Below are 20666 nucleotides of genomic sequence, written 5' to 3' on the forward strand. Positions count from 1 at the left end.
CGCATCCGCGTAAACAGAATGGCATTAAATGGTCCAGGTCACGCCCCTACCTCCCCAGGATAAGACTGGTGTGTACCGTCTCCCTCCCCATAATTCCTCACATCGGGCGTGCACAGGATCCAGCCTTAAATTTAAGTAAGCCGTAACGGGGAAGCGGCTGTCATGCCAAAGGAAACCATGGAGTTTAATCACCAGTTTGCAGCAGCAGGTGAGGCCACGTGCAGCCCAGGCTGGTCTCGTAGCGGGTGCGGGAGCCGCGCAGACGGGGGGCGGCTGTTCCCACTAGCTTGGGTTCAGAGTTTATGTGCATTCTGCTCCCCCGTTTTATGGCTAACTCGTCCTGCCACAGGTTGCATGCCTCCAGTCCTGTTGTGTTTCTAGCAGCTCGTTCACAGACAGCATGAGAGGAAATAAGCCCGAATGCAGCACGCTACTCTCGCATCTCCTACCCTGTTGAGGCGGACAGTAGGGTTCACTGGGAACAGAGAGGACCCCACAGCGCGGCCACTGGGTGTCTTCACTAGAAGGTCTTCAGTTACCCCACAGACCAGGGGTTACTTTTTGATAACTCCTACCTGTTGGAGTCTTTCTACACTTGCTGGCATAATGGCCCGGTTTTCGACACTAAAAGAAAAAGATTTTAAGGGTGTAACTTTTCATAAATTCAAATCTCAATAGAAACATCTTAACCTGTCTAAGGAACCATAAAAGCTAGTTAGCTGCCGGGGCGCCTGGGTGGCTCAGTCGTTTGAGCGTCCGACTTCGGCTCAGGTGACGATGTCACGGTCCGTGAGTTCGAACCCCACGTCGGGCTCTGGGCTGATGGCTCAGCCTGGAGCCTGCTTCCGATTCTGTGTCTCCCTCTCTCTCTGACCCTCCCCCGTTCATGCTCTGTCTCTGTCTCAAAAATAAATAAACGTTAAAAAAAATTTTTTTTAAAAAAGCTAGTTAGCTGCCTAGCTAGCTTTTTTTTTCTTTTATTTATTTTGAGAAACCGAGACAGCACAAGTGGGGGAGGGGCAGAGAGACTCCCAAGCAAGCTCCGCACTCAGCGCGGCTGACAGGGCTTGAACCCATGAAGCTGTGAGATCCCCACCTGAGCCGAAACCAAGAGTCGGACGCTTAACCGACGGAGCCACCCAGGTACCCTTGATGGATTTTGTCTTAAATGAAGCTCTGTTTCAGGCCTGAGAGACCTTGAGATTCAAGCCATTATCACTATCCCAGAGAACAGGGCTCTGGATGTTCAGAGGCCCCAGGAATCAAACGTATGAGAAAGGCAAGGGCCCTGTTCCCTGGCCTCTCCCGGTGGAGCTTGCTCTTACAGTGTAGAGTGGCCAGAAGCACAGGACAGTCAGGGCACCTGGCTGGCTCAGTTGGTGGAACGTGGGACTCCTGATCACAGGGTGGGGAGTTGGAGCTTCACATTGGGTGTAGAGATTACTTACAAATAAAATCTCTAAAATAAAAAGCACAGAACAGCGTAGAGTTTATCTCGTGAAGGTATGTATGATGTTTTTCTTCTTGATAAACCAGGGGAAAAAAGGAAACCAAAGTGCTACATTCCCTTAGGAAATCCTGCCCCCTAAATCTTGAGGACATTATAGATCAACTCAGAACTGGTAACGCAGCAAAGAAGGTGATGAAAGCTGTTTAACTTAGTAGCTTTTAAAGAAAGTCTTGTCTGGCCAGAGAGGTAAGTCAGATGAGGTCGTGGAGACTTAGGGTAACATTGGGGTTACCAGTGCCTACTCCCTGCCCTCATTCACACCCCTAGACCCCAGTGTGGTGGTCTTACCTGACCCGAAGGGAGTCGCACCGCAGCTACTCACCCTGTAGCACGGGCCGGGCTCCGGCGCCCTGAGTCCCAGGTGGTAGGAGCCCAGGTGCTGCTGGGGCCTCTGAGCTGGGAGAAGCGGTCCCTCCGGCGGGGAAGGGGGCCTGCGAGGCTCCCAGGCACGAGCAGGAGGGGCTGAACCCCGTGGCCAGTTGACAAGCTGCTGATAAAGTCAGGAGAAAACACTGCAGACGTGGCGACTTTGCACTGAGGGCAGGGGCTCCGGCCAGGCGTGTACATGCAAAGCAGGTTTCAAGGTGCTTTACTGCGGCGTTAATTGCCGACAGCGTGGCTCCCGACTAGCCTTAGACTTGGGCTTGTGGATCGCCCACAGTCATTGAGGAGGCTTCCCACCTTCCAGCCAAGATCCCACCTGGAAGCGGCAGAGGGCGCCCTTCCGAGCCGGCGCCGGCCTTCCCTCTGGCTGAGGGACCGGATGTGGGGCCACTGATTGACAGGGGCTAAGCGCCCGCCCCCGTTCCCACGCCTATTTTGACCTCCTTCAGACTTAACTGGCCGTCCGGCTTTCAGTCTTCCGGACCAGGGGTCAGCAAAGACTTTCTGTAGGAGCCCAGAGAGGAAAGATTTCCGGCCTTGCAGGCCGTCTGGGCTCCGGCGCAGCCACTCCTAAGCATGAGACCGGCTGTAGATGACGCGTACATGAGCGTGGCCCGGTTCCAATAAAACTACGAGCACTGACATTTTCATTTTCACGTGTTACAGTATATTCTGGTTTCTTTCCCCTACGATCTTTAAAAAAAAAAAACAAAAAACCCACTGCAAGTGCTGGGCTGTACAAAAATAGGCAGTGGCCCGATCTGGCCCCCAGGCTGTAGTTTGCTGACCCCTGATGCGGGTGCTCGTCAGTGCTTGGTAGCAGTGGGAAGAGTATGTGTTCCCGCAGGGACCGGGCACAACCAGGATGGTCCCGATGCAGAGGAACGACTTTGGACCGCAAGCCCGGAGCTGGGCCCCTTGGTCTTGTCGGGCGCCTGGCTGTCTTAAGTTGGAGGAACATGCGACTCTTGATCTCAGGGTCGTGAGTTGGAACCCCACAGGTTGCTTACACACACATGCCGCCCACTAAGGAGAATTCGAGGGCTGATGAGCTGAGCAGGGCCGCTACCTGCCGCAGAGGCTGCAGAGGTGGGAGGGGGTCTGGGCCGTGGCGGGTGCCTCTCCCGGGACGGGTACTTGGAGCGGATCGTGCGAGGGTGAGGGCAGCTGGGCGTAGTGCGGTGCCAGACAGAGTAAGTGCTCTCCAGGGAGCGCGTGCGGTAAAGGGAACGAAACACCCCTGCCCCCTCCCTGCCTGCACACTCACCTTCGTGAAACTCGGGTTGAATAAAAGATTCATCTTGGGACTGAGGGAAGTACAGAGAGAGAGAGCGAGAGAGAGACAGTTACAGCCTGGCTCCAGCCCTCCATCACCTGCTCATTAGCGTGCTCCTCGCCAGCTTACTGCAGATTTCCGGTTTTTGAGCCCCCTGGGGAAGGAGCCCATGCCCCAGCCTGGGGATGATGGAGAACTGCAGAGGGTTGGGGTGGGTTTTAAGTGTTTCTGCTCATTTCTAGAACAGTTTGGGAAGAGCTACATGCCTGTCAGCCCCGCATGCCTGTCAGCCCCGCACAAATACACATGAACAGCCTGGGGTAGAGTTCGGTGCAGCACCGGGGGGGGGGGGGGGGGGGCAATGCAGGGTGAGCTAGCAAGGAAATCACTGCAGGGGGGAGGGGGGGCATGCTCACCAGACACTTCATTTTCCACCTTGGACCAGTGAAGGTATAGAAGGATCTAGATCCAGAAGCCAGAAAGCAGGCACCGTACTAGAGTTGCTAATCCAGGTGTCATACTTACTGTGCAAATTGGCACCTGGGTCCCTCGGGGCAGAAGCCCACGAAGTAGTTAGCGCACATGATCTTACGGACATGGCGGTGTTTGCACAGGGGACCTGCTGGGCAGAGAACAGCCAGAAACACACATGACAAATCTCACCGGGAGGGTATGGCAGTCATAGCTCTCCACTTAACAGGGTATATAAACCTTGTCCTTTCCTGCCCAAAGCACCTGCTTCCTAGCCACGTGACTGAGAGGGGAATGGCTACCTCAGAATGTGCTGGGGTGGGTGCCAGCTGGCCAGTGCTGAGCAGTGGGGTCGGAGGCGTCCCTGACACACTGCATCTTGGAGGATTTACGTGGTTGTAGACTGTCATTTGTCACCTTTACTTAGCTCCAGAAGCTACAGCTGAGGAAAGACTAACCCCACCACAGCTTACTAATCGTCCCCTAAAATGCCCCCAAAGGAACACTGCCGAGGACTCAGAACAGTGCACCTGAACACCAATGAAAGTAAAGGGCGCAGTACTCAGAGCACAGGGACTCCAATGGGGGGACCCTGCCTCTTAATGGGGCAGGTGGAGCACGCTTAGGTGACAGCACCCCCCCCCCCCCCAGTTGGGTAAAAGAAATAGACAAGAGAATGCATGTGGTCGGTCTCCCCTGGACCAGACCTGATGCCAAGGGCTTCCTGTGAGGTCCTATATCTACCAGCTCAATACCCCTATGAAGGAGCTGTTTCCCCTTTCCATAAGTGAGGAACTGCGTTCAGCAATTCGTTCAAGGTCACGCAGCTGATACATTCTGAAGTCACTGGGATCTGAACCCAAGTAAGCCTGCTGGGAGAAGCCATGCCAGGCTGAATGTTACAATACACAGAGGGTTCTTTTCCATCAGGGCGAGCCTGGGGGAGAACTATGGAAAGGTCTTCCGTTGGGATTTTAACCCAGGGGCACACCCCCACGGAGCCTTATCAGGAATATGCATCCTTCCCCTGCTGGGGACACCCCCCACATCGTGATCACCTAGTGCTCCCTTTCCATCGGGGCCTCACCATCCTTGCAGAAACCTTGGTCATACCAAGGACAGTCCCGGGTCTTGAAAGCTGGCTTCACGTGGAGAAAGGGACATTCCTTATTGTTGCAATCACCTGAAAAGTCCAGCATTCTTTAAAAACAGGCTCATCTTGACGCTCATTTCCACCCTCCCCAAAGTGGACTGACCGCCTTGCCTAGCCTCCACTTGCCTTCCTTCCATCAGCAGCAGCTTTTAGAAGACAGCAAGGATTTTCTAATCCTCCTTGCAATCTAAGAAGAATGGATCCCAATACTACTTGCTAAGTAGGACTTGGGTAAGAATAAACACATCTGGAAGAGCAGAGGCAGGGCCAGATATCCAGAGGGAGGGACTGGGACAGAAGGCATCTGGAGGCCACCAGAGAGGAAGGAACGAAGAAGCGGCGGGGAGAGAAGAGCCAGAGCGAGCCCCTAAAGATCCAAGAGGACACAGTGTGGATGCGTTTCAGTCAAGGCCCTCTGTGCTTCGTCTCTGCGACGGAGACCTACGGTGCTTCTAGAACCAGGGTACAGTCCTTTCTGGCGGACAGGCCAACAAGACCAGCTCCAAAGCTGGCGGTGGTCTGATGCTAGATGCTACACAGGGACCCCTGTGGTTGCACGATGCCTGTGCTGTAAGCCGTGGGTTATAGACCAAGACTCGGGTCCTCTAGAAGGAGCCAGCCTCGTGGGACAGACCACTGGAGAATTGTTGTAAGAACACTCTTAGATTTCTTGCAGGAGCCCAGGGCTCTGAAGGAGCATGGGGAGGAATCAGTTCATCTTTCACCTCATGTGAGTAGAGAATTGGTGGATGCTTCCAATCCCATCCTCCTTAAAAGCCTACAACTCACGGGTGCGCCCGGGTGGCTCAGTAGGTTGGGCGACTGACTTCGGCTCAGGTCATGATCTCATGGTCTGTGGGTTTGAGCCCCGTGTCGGGCTCTGTGCTGCCGGCTCGGAGCCTGGAGCCTGCTTCGGATTCTGTGTGTCTTCCTCTCTCTGCCCCTCCCCTGCTCACGCTCTGTGTCTGTCTCTCGATAATAAATAAACGTTAAAAAAAAAAAAAAAAAAAAGTCTACAACTCGGTGCTTCTCACAGCCAAAAGGACTTGATGGTGTTCGCCCCATTGGTTTTCAGACTTCTCCAGAGATCTACTTAAAGGTCGCCCTTCTGCAAAGCAGGTTTCACCGCTGATGCCTAACAGTTTGAAATCACCATTCCCTCCTGGCCTTCCCGCCTCACAAATGAGGACAGCAGTGCTCAGAGAGGGGAAGTGCCGTGTGCAGCCCAGGGCAGAGTGCAGCCTCTGGGCTCCCGCCTTTTGAGGAATGGAAGTGACATCCCTCCCCTAGGGCTGGCGAGCATTTGATCTAGGAGGCAGCGGGCGGGCGGAGGCAGCGGCAGGAAGTCACCTGCCAGTGCAATGCTGCCTTTCTGTCCTGGCCTGGATGCGCCTCGCTGCATTCCTCTGGCGGCCAGCAGGTGGCACCCGCGCCTCACCCTCCAGTCAGCCTTTTCGGAGTCCCCCAGGTAGCTGTTAGAAAAGCCCAGCCAGCTGCAGGGCCCAAGACCCTGGGCCCCCTCAGCTGCCCCTTCCCACTCCAACACCTCCCAACATAATGTTCTACATAAAACAGTTTACTTCCAATAAGAACGATAATTACTTTGGGGCGCCCGGGGGGCTCAGTCGGTTAAGCGTCTGACTTCCACTCAGGTCAGGATCTCAGTTTCCGTGAGTTCGAGCCCTGCATCAGGCTCTGTGTTGACAGCTCAGAGCCTGGAGCCTGCTTCGGATTCTGTGCCCCCCCCCCCCCCCCCCCACTTTATGCCTCTCCTCCACTGGTGCTCTGTCACCTTCTAGCTCTCAAAAATAAATAAATGTTATAATTTTTTTTTTAATGGTAAGTGGCATTTTTAAATGAAAGAGGTTTATTTAGGTGCTGACCAAGGGAAGCTGAGCTTCAGGTAAACTCTGTCCTTCCCTTCCAAGAACACATGCAGGCTGCGGGACCTCAACTCCCAGCAGGCAGGACACAGAATTTCGGCCTGGGAGGAGCTCTTTGGGGATGCTTCACCTTCTTCCCAAATAGCCGGGACCTCCCCCCACTGCCCCCCCCGCCACTGGCACTAAGGGCAGCTTACCCCAAACCTGCCCCAGTCAGAGACGTCCCTGAAGACTGTGGCAGCTCTCTGTCCCTCCAGGTCACTCTTTTGGAACACAGTTTGAAAAGCACTGGACTAGATAATCCTTAAGGCTCCTTCCAGCTCTGGAAAGCACTGAGCTGTAGAATTTCACTGGGAGGATATTTTACAAGATCTGAGGCACACTTGCCGATTCAATCTTAAATGAGGTGGCAAGTGGTTGTGGCTTCCTGCCCCGGGCAGCCCTGTGCACGACAAAAGGAGGTCTGAAAGCCAGAGAGAAGGAGGACACTGGTCCCAACCCGACCACACAAGATAATTTTAGAGGCTGTGCTTCTGAACCTCATGACTGTATGTTTACAGTGACCCTGCATTGCCAATAAGAGACGCTAGTTTTCCGCTTACGGAAGCAATGCAAAGTTTTCTTCTAAAATAACACTCCGTAAAACAAGACAGTCGGAAGAATCGACAGTGACACAGGTCAATGGCACAGGTGCTTTCTGTGTTTGGCAAGCATCGTGAAAGTGGCTTTCAAATCCTGCTGTTTGGGAAACGCTGGCCCGGACCCACCCCGGGGACAGAGACACGGCCCATTCCAGGCTTATTTCCGGACAGTCAGTCCGGGTATGTGATTAGCCAGGACTGCAGAGGGAAACAATTCAGCCTTTGAGTCCAGCCTCACCCCACCCTTCCCGTGGGGGTGGGGGTGGGGGTTACTAGCGTGTGCCCGAGCCTGTGGGCCAGTGAAACAGGGATCCCAGAGTACAGTTCCACTGTTCCTAGGGGGCTGGAAAAGCAGGCTCCTGGGGCTCAGAGAGGCCCGGTCGGCCACCGGAGACATACACAGTCTCCTTTGGGCTTCCCTGTCACATGTCTTCCTGTCTCCCCAGTCCCCACTGCCAACCCCCCTAGGTAAGGGCTGGAGCCAGGAAGGGGCGTTACCGAACTTGGAGTAGAAGTAGCACTCAGGCATCCTGGTGACATCGTACTGGTGCAAGAAGTTGCACTGGTCGCCCTTCTTACACAGTCCCCGCAGCCAGTGCTTACACACCACCATCTTCTCCCCTCGGTCGTGCCGGAGGGGACAGAGCTTCCCTGGGAACAGCAGAGCAGCCAGCTGGGAGCACCCCCGCCCCCTGCTTGCCTGGGATTCCCGAGGAGCGTGCCCCTCGTCCATCCCATCACCTGACCCCTGGTGGAGGCCACACGGAGGACGGGCTGTCGTCTTAGCACTGCCACACCTTTGCCCAAAGTTTCCTCTCTGCCTGGCCTGCCCTCGTGCTTCTCAAACCCCGGGAAGCCCCAGGGGGTCAGGACAGCTCCCAGCAGCCTCACAGCCCCCCTCTCCTCCAGGCTTAGGGTGGGGTTCCTACCAGAGAGCAGAGCCGTGGCTCCAGCCCGGGGCCCCCACAGCCCGGGGCCAGCACAGCCCCTGGCACATAGTGCTTGTTAAGGGCCTGCTAAAACCAGGTCTCAGAAACCCCCCTCAAAGGTTGTGTTTCCTGACCCCGGAGACCTAACGTGCTCACCTAAGAGCCGGCTTTGTAACTAACAACTGAGAAGGAAGTAGAAATGTCCTGTGTGACTCTGTTACCTTCTTACGGGGGGTACGGCCATCAGCAGGAAGGATGCCCCAGTTCCCAAGTTCCTAAACAGGCCCAGCCTCATGCTTGGCCAACCCTCTGATAGAATGTGAGGGTTGCTGGGAAGGGGTTCTTTGTAAATAGTCCTACCCTCACCCGGCCAATGACTCGCTTGGGTGTGACCTTCCACCAGAGCACTTGGATTTCTTTGCAAGAGGGCATGGATATGTAGACGGCCCCAGCCCCCCACGCTCCGGTTCACCTGCTGACCCACCTTTCTCACAGAGCCCTTTAGCGAAAAAGTTGCACACAGCTGAGCCCGACTCTAGAAGGGGAAGAAGGAAAGAGAGAAGGTAGCTTCACCAGAGGCTGCACCTGCCAGGGGGTTTTTCCTCCTCAGGAAGTCCCTACCCACCCCCACCCACCCCCGCAACCCTGAACCTCCCCAAAGCTTGGGCCTGGGGGCTGGGCCTGGCTCTTTGGATGCTGGCCTCCAGAACCAGCCTCAAGACCTCAACACCTAAGCCCCCAACTCTGAAACACAGGTGATGGAGGGGCCCAAGGCAACTCAGGAGGCCAATGTGGACTTCCTGGCTTCTCACCATTCCCTTTCTGTGTCTCTCTGCTTTCCCCGTCTGGAAAATGGGCTGCCTGGAAGTCAGCTCCATTCTCCTGGAATCCTGGAGAGTATGTAAGAGGGGAGCCCTCAGCCCCTGAGAAGGGGGGTGCTGAGCTGAGAATCACGGGTGGCAGGCCCCAGTCCCCAACTCGGTCCCCCTGGTGTGCCGCAGTGAAGGGGCTGAGCGGAGAAGCCCAGAGAACGGCGCAAGGTCCCCCAGGGGGACGGCTGACACCCTGTCCTCACTCACTGTCCATGCCCTGGAAAGGCAGGAGTCCAGTGCCCTTTTGCATCTCTACATCCTTCTCGAAGGTGAAGGTGAACTGCTCTAGCCCAGCAATGATCTCTTGCATCTTCCATCTCCTGCCGAGCCGCCCAAACCTGCTCAAGCCCCTGCAGGTGCACCCTATATAGCTCATCAGAGGCCCTTAAGGGGGCAGGGTCTGGTGCTGCCCCCCTCATCCCCGGATGCCAGGGGCCAGGTGACAGCTGGGCTGCTCTCTGGGCACAGCTGTCTTCTTACTCCCACCAGGTGCAGGTGCAGGCGCCCCGGGGCCCCGCGCCCTCGCGCGGTGTACCTAACATCCAGCTCACAATGCGCGCCGCTGGGGAAGAATTAGCAAAGCCGCACGTACGCACGCACGGCGTATGCGCAGACATTACCAAACCTGTGCTCAGTCTTTCAACATGAAGACAAAGCCACAGGTTAGCCTTGAGCAGAGTTGCACAAACCGACCACAGCGAGGCTGTTCTGATTCCCAGGAGCTTGGGGGCCAAAGGGTGAGGGGGTGGGCGGGGCAGGGGTGCAGAGGGAGGGAGCCCCCGCCCCCCCCCCCCCCCCCCCCGCCTCCCCGCTTCCCTCCAATCGGGTCCCAGCCGACCCCTCCCTCTGGGACTCCTGACATCCCTTTTCTGGCCTGAGTGACAAGCCCTGAGTGTGCTCTTCATGGGAGAGGGAAAAAGGAACGAAATCCAGAGGAATCGGAAATAGTTGGATGAATAGCGCTTTGTTTACGCGCACACAATCGCGAGCTCGGCTGGGGGTGGAACCAACCAGAGGCCTCCCAGCCAGGATTCCACAGGCCACCCCAGCGCCTCCCACCCCTGAGAAAGTGCTTTGTAAACGAAATCTCTATGCAAATGTTGTTTTATTATTATTACACCACCCCTGCCCCCAGGGCTGGGGACATCTGAAAGTGCTTTCAAAGGAGCATTTTAGGGCTCTAACTAGGGCAGGCTCCCCCCCCTCCCCCCACGCCCTGGCCCTGAACTGGCCTTCCCTCCAACTGGAGCTGGTGTTTTCAGAGTCGCACTGGAGCCCGCAGAACCCCGACGCCCTCCTTCCTGGACCGAGCGAGCGGGGAGAGGTGGGCAGCGCCCTGCAGGCCCGAGCGGGCCTGCAAGAAGGAGCCTGCTTGCTGGCTTTTGTTTTCCCGTGGCTGTCGCCGCGCTCCTCCTCGATTTGGTGGTGTTCTTTTGAACTCGGGATCAGAAAAGAAAATAGCTGGGGAGAGACACCTGGAGCTGAGGCGGGGCTGGGAGGGGCGGGGAAGGGATCCAAGAGTTTCCAAAAGCCCGGGCCTCCCTTTGACTTCATTCCCAGGGAGGCAGGGGGCCAAGCCGGGGCCTGTGGGAGGCTGGGGCACAGGGGCGCCCCTGGGGCAGGAACCCTATTCCCGTGCATTGATTAGTAGTCCTGAGAACACATTCATCTATCAACACACTATCCCTGCAGGGCAGGCAGGCTGGCAAATGAGGACATCACGACTCAGCGAGGCCCAGGGCACACAGCTGGGAAGATGGTGACACGGAATTCAAATCCTGATCTCTCGATGGTTTCTTTCCATAAACATCCACAGAGCATCTACGTACAAGGGACTGGGGCCCCAAAACAGAGTGCTGCGTTCCTGCCCCCAGGGACAGCCCAGCCAAGTGGGGAGGTACACGCTGGTCCCGGGGGACGATAATGGCTAACAGGGGGAGGTTAACAGGGGTATGAACGGTAAGGGGGGGGGGGGCGCTCAGCACGGGCAGGGAGGGGCGGCCGAAGAGCGTCTGGTGGCGATGGGCATGTTCCAGAAGGGAGGCCAGCCATATGAAGGCATGGAGAATGAAGCAACATGGTGGTGGGGAGGGGGTTGGTCAGGGTTTAGTCCTTCTGTTAGAGGGGTGGGGGTGACAAGATTGGCATTTGAAACTCGAGTGTCTCTTAGAGCTTAGTTTTCTATCATGAAGCCAGTGGAGCGTCCCGGAAGGGTTAGGCACCCTGGAGAGTAGATGGAGGAGGAGAGGACAGGCAGCTATTTAAGGGATGATAAAAATAATAATTAGAGCCTGGAAATATCTCCAGGGATGCTTCCCTGCACTGTGGTGGCCGGAAAGGGTTCATTGGCAAGAGCCGAGCTTGGAGGAGGCCCCCCCCCGCCCGCCCCCGTGCAGACTCCTCCCTCCATCCACCCCAGCGGCCCCTCCTCTTTCGTTCAAGGCCCCGCCCACGACCCGGACTCCCGGTCGCACCTCTTGAGTGCCTGGCCGGCCAAGGGCGTGCCCAGGATGCTGCCTAGATGACTTCCCCAGTCCCAGAGCACAGTCACTGATTTGGCCTAAGAATGACAGCAGCTGGCATTCGCAGCCTTTGCTTACCCCAAATGCCTTCTAGGGTGGGTTGAATGGTCTCCCCCAAAGAGGGAGACCCAGTCCTAACCCCTGGTACCTGTGAATGTGACCTGATTTGGAAATTGGATCTTTGCACATGTAACTAAGGATCTCAGTGAGGTCCTCCTGGAATTCGTGTGGGCCCTAAACTCCATGGCTGGGGGCCTTACAAGAGGAGAGTTTGGGACACGCAGCGACGGAAGAGACGCAGAGAAGGAGCCCTATGAAGACGGAGGAGGAGACGGGATTCTGGTGGCTGCCGAGCACCCAGGGTGGCCGGCTACCCCCAGAGACCCCGACGGAGGCGACGGAGGCGGCAATGGTTCTCCCCAAGGAGCCCGCCCTGCCTGCACCGCCCTCTCGGACCTGTGGCCTCAGCGATGGGAGGACATGTCTGTTGTCTTAAGCCATCGCCTCTGTGATAATTTGTTATGGTGGCCCCAGCAAACTAATTCATCCACCCGCTCGGAAATTCAGCTGCAGGAGACCTCACCCCTTTTACAGATGAGCAAATAGACACACAGGGAAGTAGGTGACTACCGAGGTCCCACAGCTAATTGGTGGCAACTGGGGGCAGGTCTGGGTCTCCCACCTCCTAAATCCTTTCGCACTCTTGTCACTCGAACCAGGAGGCTGCCCCCCGTGTATACTACCACGTCAAGGCTCCCCAAGTGCACCAGCAACCCCATTGTGCAGAGACACAAAGCAAGCCCCAGGCCAGAGAAGGCGCCGGAGTGGGGAGCTGGGTGCCTCCTCTGGAACCTCATAGTCCTCTCTCTGTGCCCCGGAGCCTGTCCCCAGCACTGGTGTTTTCATCGATTAATTAATTCATGGCTGCAAAGTGGACACCCAAATCGTTCTGCAAACAGTGGTGTTAATTTTTAATCACCATCATTATGAGGCACCCACTTAACTCCGGCTGCAGATTTCCTGAATCAGCATCACCCTGCCCCTTTCCCTCTATAGATGCACTGTTCTGAAAAGCAGGCGTGCAGGGAGCTCTAGAATTCTCTTGTCAGGAACTGGGGGAGGTCCTCGAGCCCGTCCCCCCTGGCCTTGGATCAATCTCAGCCAGTGCTTTTCCGGGCCGAGTGTGGCCAGGCCCTCCTCCCTGGTGTCTGTGCATCAATCTGCCTACCTCCCGCCTTGGGCACCCTGAGTTCATGCCACGGGTATAGACTGTGGCATTGGGCAGGCCAGGGTTCAAATCCAGGCTCTGCGGGGCCCTAGCCCGTGATCGCGGGCCAGTCATTTAATCACCTCCCTGAACCCCAGATTCTGCATCTGTGAAATGGGACCCACAGTGTGACCATACCCGGGGTGCTGTGTGAGAAGTACATATGGGCATGTGGGTGCCTGACATCAGGGAGTAGCTGGGTGGGAGCCGTCCCTCCCAGAAGGTATGTGCCATAAGGAGTGAGGAACGGTGTCCTGCCCCCAGGCCCAAGGTGCCACCTTCCTCAAGCTTTCTGTTCCTAAGGGCCCCTGATAAAAGAGGAGACAGGGGCCCCCCTAGGAGACAGGGGGCTCCATGCTGTTCAGGCGCTGCTGGAGGGGCCGCTCTAAGTCCAGCAGGGACGGGCCCGGTGGCTGGATAGCCATGGTGTTGAGATGGAGTGGAGGTCAGAGGATCCCCCAGTGACCCACAGCTGCTGCTGTTCAGCTCAGCCCCAAGGACAATGAGCCAGTGTGCCCTGCCCTCACCACTGCTCTGTGCCCCAGAGATGCCACTTGGCGGGGACAGCTGTTGGCCTCACAATAGCCACTTGGAGTGCAGGGCAGGGAGCTCCAGCAGCTGGGATGGGTCTGCTCTGCCTTTGCTCAAGAGCTTGGTCTCTGGGAGTCTGGTGGTTCTAGGAAGTCTACTCTAGGAAAGGCATCCGTCTCCCCCAGGGGCGCGGGCTCAGTAATGGCACTAATGAGCCACCCACACTTCTCATCTGGGCCTCCTCCTGTCCTGACTTGCAACTGTTCAAGTTGCTTGTACCCATTTTGCAGACAAAGAAACCAGGGCTGAGAGGTGAGAAGGGCTGCCTGAACCAGTAGGTGTCGCACTTAGATGAGCTTCCCAAAGACCATAGGCTCCGTCTGCAGGAGCCTGACCTCTCAGGCTCGAGAGCGTGCTGAGGCCACTGAGAGGTCATGTGACACGCACTTTGGGTCTCAGAGTCAAGGAGACAGGACATTGTGGGGCTCAGGGGGTCCTGATAGCTTTTCTCCCCCACTGTTGCCACCTCCGTGCATCTTGGTCCACAGGCCGTCCTCTCCTCAGCTTCTGTGCCCAGAGCCCTTCCAGGGGGAGCAGAGGCTGCTTGGAGCCTCCTGGGGTTCCTATGCCCTGTCACCGGCAGCTCTGGGGGGAATGCCACAGGTCCAGACCGCCAGCAAAAATGAGTTAGCAGAAGAGGCGTGATGGGGCCAGCTCAGGTTACACTTTGGTTTCTTCCTCCTTATCCAGAGCCCTTCCGGCGTCCCCTCGATGGTTCTGCCCCCACCCAGCCTCTAGGGGGCTAGTCTTTCGTTCATTCACTCAGCACTCACTCAAAAATATTGTTGAACTTCTCTTCATGCTGAAGGATACAGAACGAACAAGGCGCAGCTTTTATCAGTGTTCTAGTGAGCAGAATACTGGCCCCCAAAGATGCCCACGTCCTAATCTCTGAAACCTGTGAATAAGTTACCTTACGTGGCAAAGGGGACTTTGTGGGTGTGGTTAAGGATCTTGAGATGGGGGAGGTTACCCTGGATTGTCTGGGTGGGCCCAATGTCATCACAAGGGGACTTAAAAGTGGGAGGCAGGAGAGCCAGAGGGAGGCAGGAAAGGAGAAAGAGAGAGAGAGGTTTGAAGACGTTAGTTACTCTGCTGGTTTTGAAAATGGAGGAAGGGCCATAAGCCAAGGAAGGCAGGAGGTCTCCGGGAGCTGTAAAAAGTGAGGAGGCAAGATTCTCCCCTAGTACCTCCAGAAGAAATGCAGACTTGCTGACGCCTTCATATTCATTCATTCATTCATTCATTCATTCATTAAGCTCTACTCCCAATGTGGGCCTTGAAACTCACAACCCGGAGACAAGAGTCTCATGCTCTACCAACGGGAGCCAGCCAGATGCCCCCGGCCTGCATTTTAGAAAGAACCTGCGGCTGCAAAGCCCTGGGGCTGCTCTCCAAGGAAGGCCCCCACCCCCCCCAGAAGGACTCGGAGCAGCCCGTTAGCCAGAATCCAGCAGTCCCAGGAAAGGGGGTCGTCTTCCCTACAGCCTTGAAGCTGTCTATGCTTTGTAAAGGAGAGAAACATTCAATGTCAGGATCCACAGTAATTATTAGCCGGGTTCTCATATCTGTATCTATCCCTGCATCCCAGGAGATGGCTTTGTGCACCTCCTGGGGTACACGCACCCCTTTCCTCCCACTTGCAGAAGGGGGGCGGAAGGTTTCTATAGGACACAGCACCGCCAGCTGGCTGTTGACAGTGTGATGGATTGATTCTCCCAGCCACGGCCTGGGGCACTCATTTTGATGGATTGGGGGCCAAGGTCAGGAGTTTGATCTGCCTTTGGGTCAATCGAGTCTGGAAGAAAAACTCCATTTCCATCACAGCAGACTGCCCTCCAGTCTGTTACTTCTAAATGATTCTCGGGTCACAAGGCGGACAGACAGAGTACGGATGGAAAAACCCTCCAGGCCCCAACTATTGATGGGAAGTCAATTGTGCCCATTTTGTGTCCAAGCCCAGTGGGTGTGAGTGGCAGAAGCCGACAAGCAGAGGGCAGCCCTGCCTGGCTCCCAGCCTGGACGACCCCCCAGCCCATCCCGCCTGCATGTGCAGGCTTCTGGGAGCTAGTGGGGCTAGAGGGGAGAGGCTCACCAATGCTGACCTTTCCTCCGGTCGGCGGTGGGGGTGGAGGGGAGGGAGGAGGGTTATCACAGCCATGGAGCTGTCCTTGGTCTTACTTCTTGGCTTGAATTGCATCTCTGGGCCATGACTCCAGGGAGATGAGCAGCTAGAGACACACGGGGAGTTGCCCCCCCCCCCCCCCCCCCCCCCCCCCCGTCTCAGTCAGTGCTGGCTGCCGGGACACAATACCACAGATGGGGGCTTGAACAGTAGGTTTTCGTTTCTCACAGTTTCTGGAGCCTGGGAGTCCAAGATCAGGGTGCCGGCAGATTCGGTTCCTGTGAGAGTACACTTCCTGTCTCGCCGTGTCCTCACGTGGTGGAGAGAGACTCTCCAGTCTCTCTTCCTCCTCCCAACAGGACATTAATCCCATTGTGGGGGTCCCATGTTTGTGAACTTATCTAAACCTGTTCACCTCCCCGAGGTGAGCCCCCCTCCTAATACCATCACACTAGGGGGGTGGGTAGGACGGTAGGACATCAACGTATTAACTTAGGGGATCACAAACGTCCAGTCCGAGGCACCCGCTTCCCACACAGCTGCCTTCTGGCCGTTTCTACTTGAGATGTCTGAGACCCACCCTAGCTCTCCTGAAGTTGGTGCCTCCTGCCATCTCCTCTCAGGAATGTCACCACCCCAGATGCTCGGGCCAAAGCGAGGGATGTCCTTGATTCCTCGAATGGGCCGGTCCTGCTCTTCGCATCATAGATTTCTCTCATTCGTGGGTCTGATTCCAACTCTCCTCTCTCAGGGACACTTCCCTATTACCTTCTCTAAAGTGAGACCCAGGGGCACCTGGGTGGCTCAGTCGTTAAGTGTCTGACTCTTAATGTCGGCTAGGTCATGATCTCATGGTTCATGAGTTCGAGCTCTACATCAGGCTCTGTGCTGACAGCGCAGAGCCTGCTTGGGATTCTCTCTCTCCCTCTCTCTCTGTCTCTCTCTGCCCCTCCCCTGCTCTCTCTCTTTCTCTCTCTCTCCCTCTCAAAATGAATAAACATTAAAAAAAAAATTAAAGTGAGACCCAGGTCATTTCCTGTCCCAACACCCACCAGTTTATCCCTGAGAAGCCCTTAGTGCCATGTCCAGTGTTTCACATGTTTCCTATCTTGCTGGTGCTCTGTTTGCACCCCCAGCCCACCTCACCCCTAGCCCATGTTCCCACTGTGAGGCTTCTCCATCAGGCCCAGCAGGTGCAGTGCCCGGGCTGGGCCCTCAGCACTTTTAGAGGCCCACGAAAATGTTTTAATTTCCTTAAAATCAGAAGACGATATGGGAGCGTTTAGGCCAAAGAAAACGTTTTAATATTTAATATTAAAGCATGCATCTTTTTCCTAACACAGTAAAAAGTACCCGATTGTCCACTCTCTTACGTTCTCTCACCGTTCCTGTGCCTCTCACAGCACCGGGCACACAGCAGGTGCTTAATAAACACCTGCCGGGGACGCACGAACGAGTCTGTGCTGCCCATTTCTGTCTTCGGAGAACACAGCCTCACACTTGCAGGCGGCTATGATTTGACTCGCCGGGGGCAGGGGGGGAGCCCTGGTTGCGAGAAACGATACTGAAGCAGCATCTTCCAAGTCACCTGGGAAATGACACAGTGCACTCGCCACCCTAGGTCTGCGGAGGGCAGCCCGGCCCCAGCCACCTTCTCAGTGCATTCCTCAGTGTGGCTCCAGAGGCAGAGACTAGAAATCTGTGTCTCTATGGTGCTTCTCATATTACACCTTCAGAGAAACATGCTGATGGCTAAAGAGAAGTGCCAGCTTTCTCAGTAAAGTAGGTAAAATTTAAGATGCAAATGTACACATTTTCCCCCGCGGGACTCCATAGCCTTTTTTTTTTTTTTTTTTTTTTTTGCTTTGAATAAAAAACATGTGACTTGAAAACCGTTTTGTCTTAAATTGGCCCTTATGGGGGGCGGGGTTTGGGGGGGGGGAAATGGTGTTCCTGAAACGGAACAGGAGCAGCGGTTTTCAGCCCCGGATGGGACATCTGGCAATGCCTTCTGGGGCCGTTTTGGATTGACCTAGCCAGTTGGGGGGCATGCTGCCGGCATCCAGCGGGTAGAGACCAGGGATGTTGCTTAACCTCCTCCAGAACAGTTCCCAATAACAAAGAATGACGGGGGCCCACTTGTCAAAGTGCTGAGGTTGAGAACCCCTGCTTTGGAAGAATCTAAATTCCATGTCTTGGGTAAATGACTTGGATCACTTTGGTCTGGCCTTTTCCATAGGCCTGATCTCATTGATCTGCACTTTGGCATCGAGCCCTGGATTTACATTGAGCAAAGGCAGCCTGATGGGGTTTCTGTGGCCCTGTTAGGAGACTGTGGTCGAGGACATTGTCTGAGACCCCACCCCTGGCTCCTTCAAAGATCTCACAAGAATCCCTCCCAGACCTCAGAACGTGCACAGTTGCTTCTGGGATCCTTTTAACCTTGTGGACTTCATGAGTTTCCTAACAGGTGGATTTCCCTTTTCACTTCAACTAACGGGAAGCTCAGAGCCCAAGTTGCAGCCCATCTTTGAGAACTGCGGAGGCCCACTCGGAGAACGTTTCTGCTGTGCCACCCTCTTGGTTCATTGTACTGTGTGTTCCAGCCCTGTTTTTGCTTTGATCTATTTTTATCCTATTGTAGTTTACTTTGTGTGTGTGTGTGTGTGTGTGTGTGTGTGTGTGTGTTAAGCTGCCTCCAATCCTTTGGCAACAAAGCAGGCCATAAAAACAAAACAAGATTCAGCAGAGCCCCGTGGCCTCGGCGGGTATTTTTTAACATGCCAAGTGTCATTTCAAGGCTAGAGTCCTGCGGGGGGAAGGCAGCTACCCTTGGCTCCTCCTGTCCCCTCCTGGGAGTCTCCCTTCTTGGAGAACAGCAGTTCCGTGGATTGCAGCAACAGGTTTTAGAGGCAAAGCCACCGACACCCATCTGCCTGCAAATACCTCTCCCTCCCCCAAACATTCTTTCCAGTCTCCCATCTGGCTCCTGCCAAGGGGCTAGACAAGCTCTCCCTTTGCTATTCCTAAGTTGCCTTGCCCACATTTTCAGTCGGAGCCTCCAGGGTTACGCTGTGTAGACTGTCACTGCAGCCAGGGCGGTGTTGGGGGCGGGGTGGGGTGGGGACCTGTATGCAGAGGCGGGGACCTTTGGAAGGCTGTTGTGCGAGGGCGGGGGTGAGCCAGGGGTGGGTAGGGGGAGCTACATACACCTGGAAAGGTCAACCCCGCCCCTCAGCCGTCAGCCCAACTAACACTCCCAGCTCAAGCAAGCACCCGTGCCCCCCACGTCCCACAGGCAGGGCTTGCCCCTTGTCCGCCAGGCCGGAGCCAGAGCCAGTCCAGTCCGCCTGTCTCCTCTGCTCTGTTCTGCTCACGTGACCCGGCCAGGGCTTCCTTCCCCCAGCCTCTGTCTGCCCATCTGTAAAATGGGGGACCGGGAGAGGTGGACCGGATCCTAAAACTCGGAGATGCTAAGAACCCCTCCTTCATGTGTCCTGACCCCCTCTATTCCTTTTGTCCACTTTCTTCTGGGAACGTGGTGAAGCGGGAGAACGGCTTGTGTGTGTGACAGAACGGAGTCGGAGGTGAGCCCTTTGCGGGACCAGCCTGGACACCAGCAGGAACACGGGCCCGAGGCTGCAGGCTTGTGAGGCAAGCAAGGGGCCTACCCGGCAGGGACAGAGGCCAGCCCTGAGTGACCCCGAGAAGGGCCTTCGCACGCCCTTTGGATGGCGCGAATCGGCAGCCGCCAGCCCCTCGCCTGGCAGTGAGCAGTACCCCCTTCCCCTTGGGCGCACAGCCCAGGTGAGCTGGGAACACCCCACCCAACTTGGCCTGTCTCTGCACTGGCCTGCTCAGTCGGGTCGCTGGCCCTGCTGGCCACTGCCGGTCCCGAAGTATAAATCATCAGGTTGGGACAGTGGTGGAGAGGAAGGCCTTGGAGGCCGTGCCCGGGTCCGTGCCCCAGCTCCTCCATATGCCAGCTGTGTGCGGCCGGGTAGGTTCCTTAGCCTTCCGTTGCCGCAGCGTCCTCATCCGTAGAATGGGGGTAATATGAATAGCGAGGGCCTCACAGAGTTGTCATGACGATAAATGAGGCCAGCACCAAGGGCAGTGCCTGGCAGACGGCGGTCCTCAGGGCTGGCACCCAGCCTTCACCACAGTAATGGTGCAGAACAGCATGTGCCCGGGGAAGCATGAGCAGAGCCCTGGCCTGCAGCGGTGGTCGCGGACGGGACACGAAGGCTGGACCGGGGCGGGCTGGTGCTGATGCGCATCTTTAGGCTGGAACCACAGCCCTGCCCGGAGCAGCAAGCTCTGCAGCACATTTTTGTTAAGTGTTGGCCGTGACCTGAATCAGCATGGCTACATTACTGCCCAGATGCAGCCCCTGGCTCCTGCTTTGGGTTGCTGGAGGTAGAAGGGGCCCTACAGGGCATCTGTCAAGGCGAGATGTGCCCTGCGGGGGCCGTGGGCTTCTCAGGCGAGCCTCAGGGACCAGAGGGGAGTCCTCTCCCCTCCCTCTTTTGGGGCCACCACACCCTGCTTCTCACTCCCAGCCTCAGCCACATCCCTCATTAGCTGAGAATGAGCCCCTCTAGGGACAGAGGGGCCGGTGCAACATTTTTATTATGCTTCTAATTGCTTCCCGGGGAGGATGAGCTCAAGTCCAAATTTCTCTGCGGATGCTCGAGGAGAGGGGCAGGGTTTCCAGGAACTCAGCCCCACTGGCCCCCATGTGGAAAGGAGGATGTGCGAGGGACTTCAGCTAGCAAACCCTGCCTTGCCTGGGCTGACAGGGCGGACGGGTCTCCAGGTCCCCAACCAGGACAGACACACCCTCAACCTCACTTCCTGAAGGAACGAAGCTCCCAGGAGGCCGTGAGCAGCCAGGTGAAAGGGCTTTCAGTCCATGTTGTCCTGAGTCTACTGCTTAGTGACTTGGGGAAGGTGGCCAGGTGGCGTCTGGATCCGTTTCTTATGGGCTCTCAGGCCGTGAGTCTGGACGAAGGGCACGCTGCCTTTAACATTCTCCGGGT

General features: G+C 56.2%; 1 protein-coding gene across 5 annotated transcripts; it reads right to left on the minus strand.

Moving 5' to 3' along the window:
• Nucleotides 1–219: 219 nt before the first annotated feature.
• On the minus strand, nt 220–9438 carry CPSF4L (cleavage and polyadenylation specific factor 4 like). 5 transcript variants are annotated; one of them, XM_086687923.1, is made up of 8 exons: nt 9327–9438; nt 8732–8782; nt 7817–7969; nt 4729–4824; nt 3696–3789; nt 3162–3201; nt 1833–2000; nt 220–624 (listed from the first exon to the last, which is right to left on the minus strand). In XM_086687923.1, the coding sequence occupies exons 1-8, from the start codon at nt 9427–9429 to the stop codon at nt 532–534; spliced, it is 798 nt and encodes a 265-aa protein (XP_086544049.1). In that variant the 5' UTR covers nt 9430–9438; the 3' UTR covers nt 220–531. The 5 variants fall into 5 exon arrangements, with proteins under 5 accessions (XP_086544049.1, XP_086544048.1, XP_086544047.1 ...); XM_086687922.1 differs by lacking the exon at nt 7817–7969; XM_086687921.1 differs by lacking the exon at nt 7817–7969 and having other exon boundaries at nt 3696–3792.
• Nucleotides 9439–20666: the final 11228 nt, after the last annotated feature.

The sequence above is a fragment of the Puma concolor genome, chromosome E1, assembly GCF_028749965.1.
Source record: "Puma concolor isolate L17-30 chromosome E1, mPumCon1.1.hap2, whole genome shotgun sequence".
In the NCBI taxonomy this organism is placed as follows: Eukaryota; Metazoa; Chordata; class Mammalia; order Carnivora; family Felidae; genus Puma; species Puma concolor.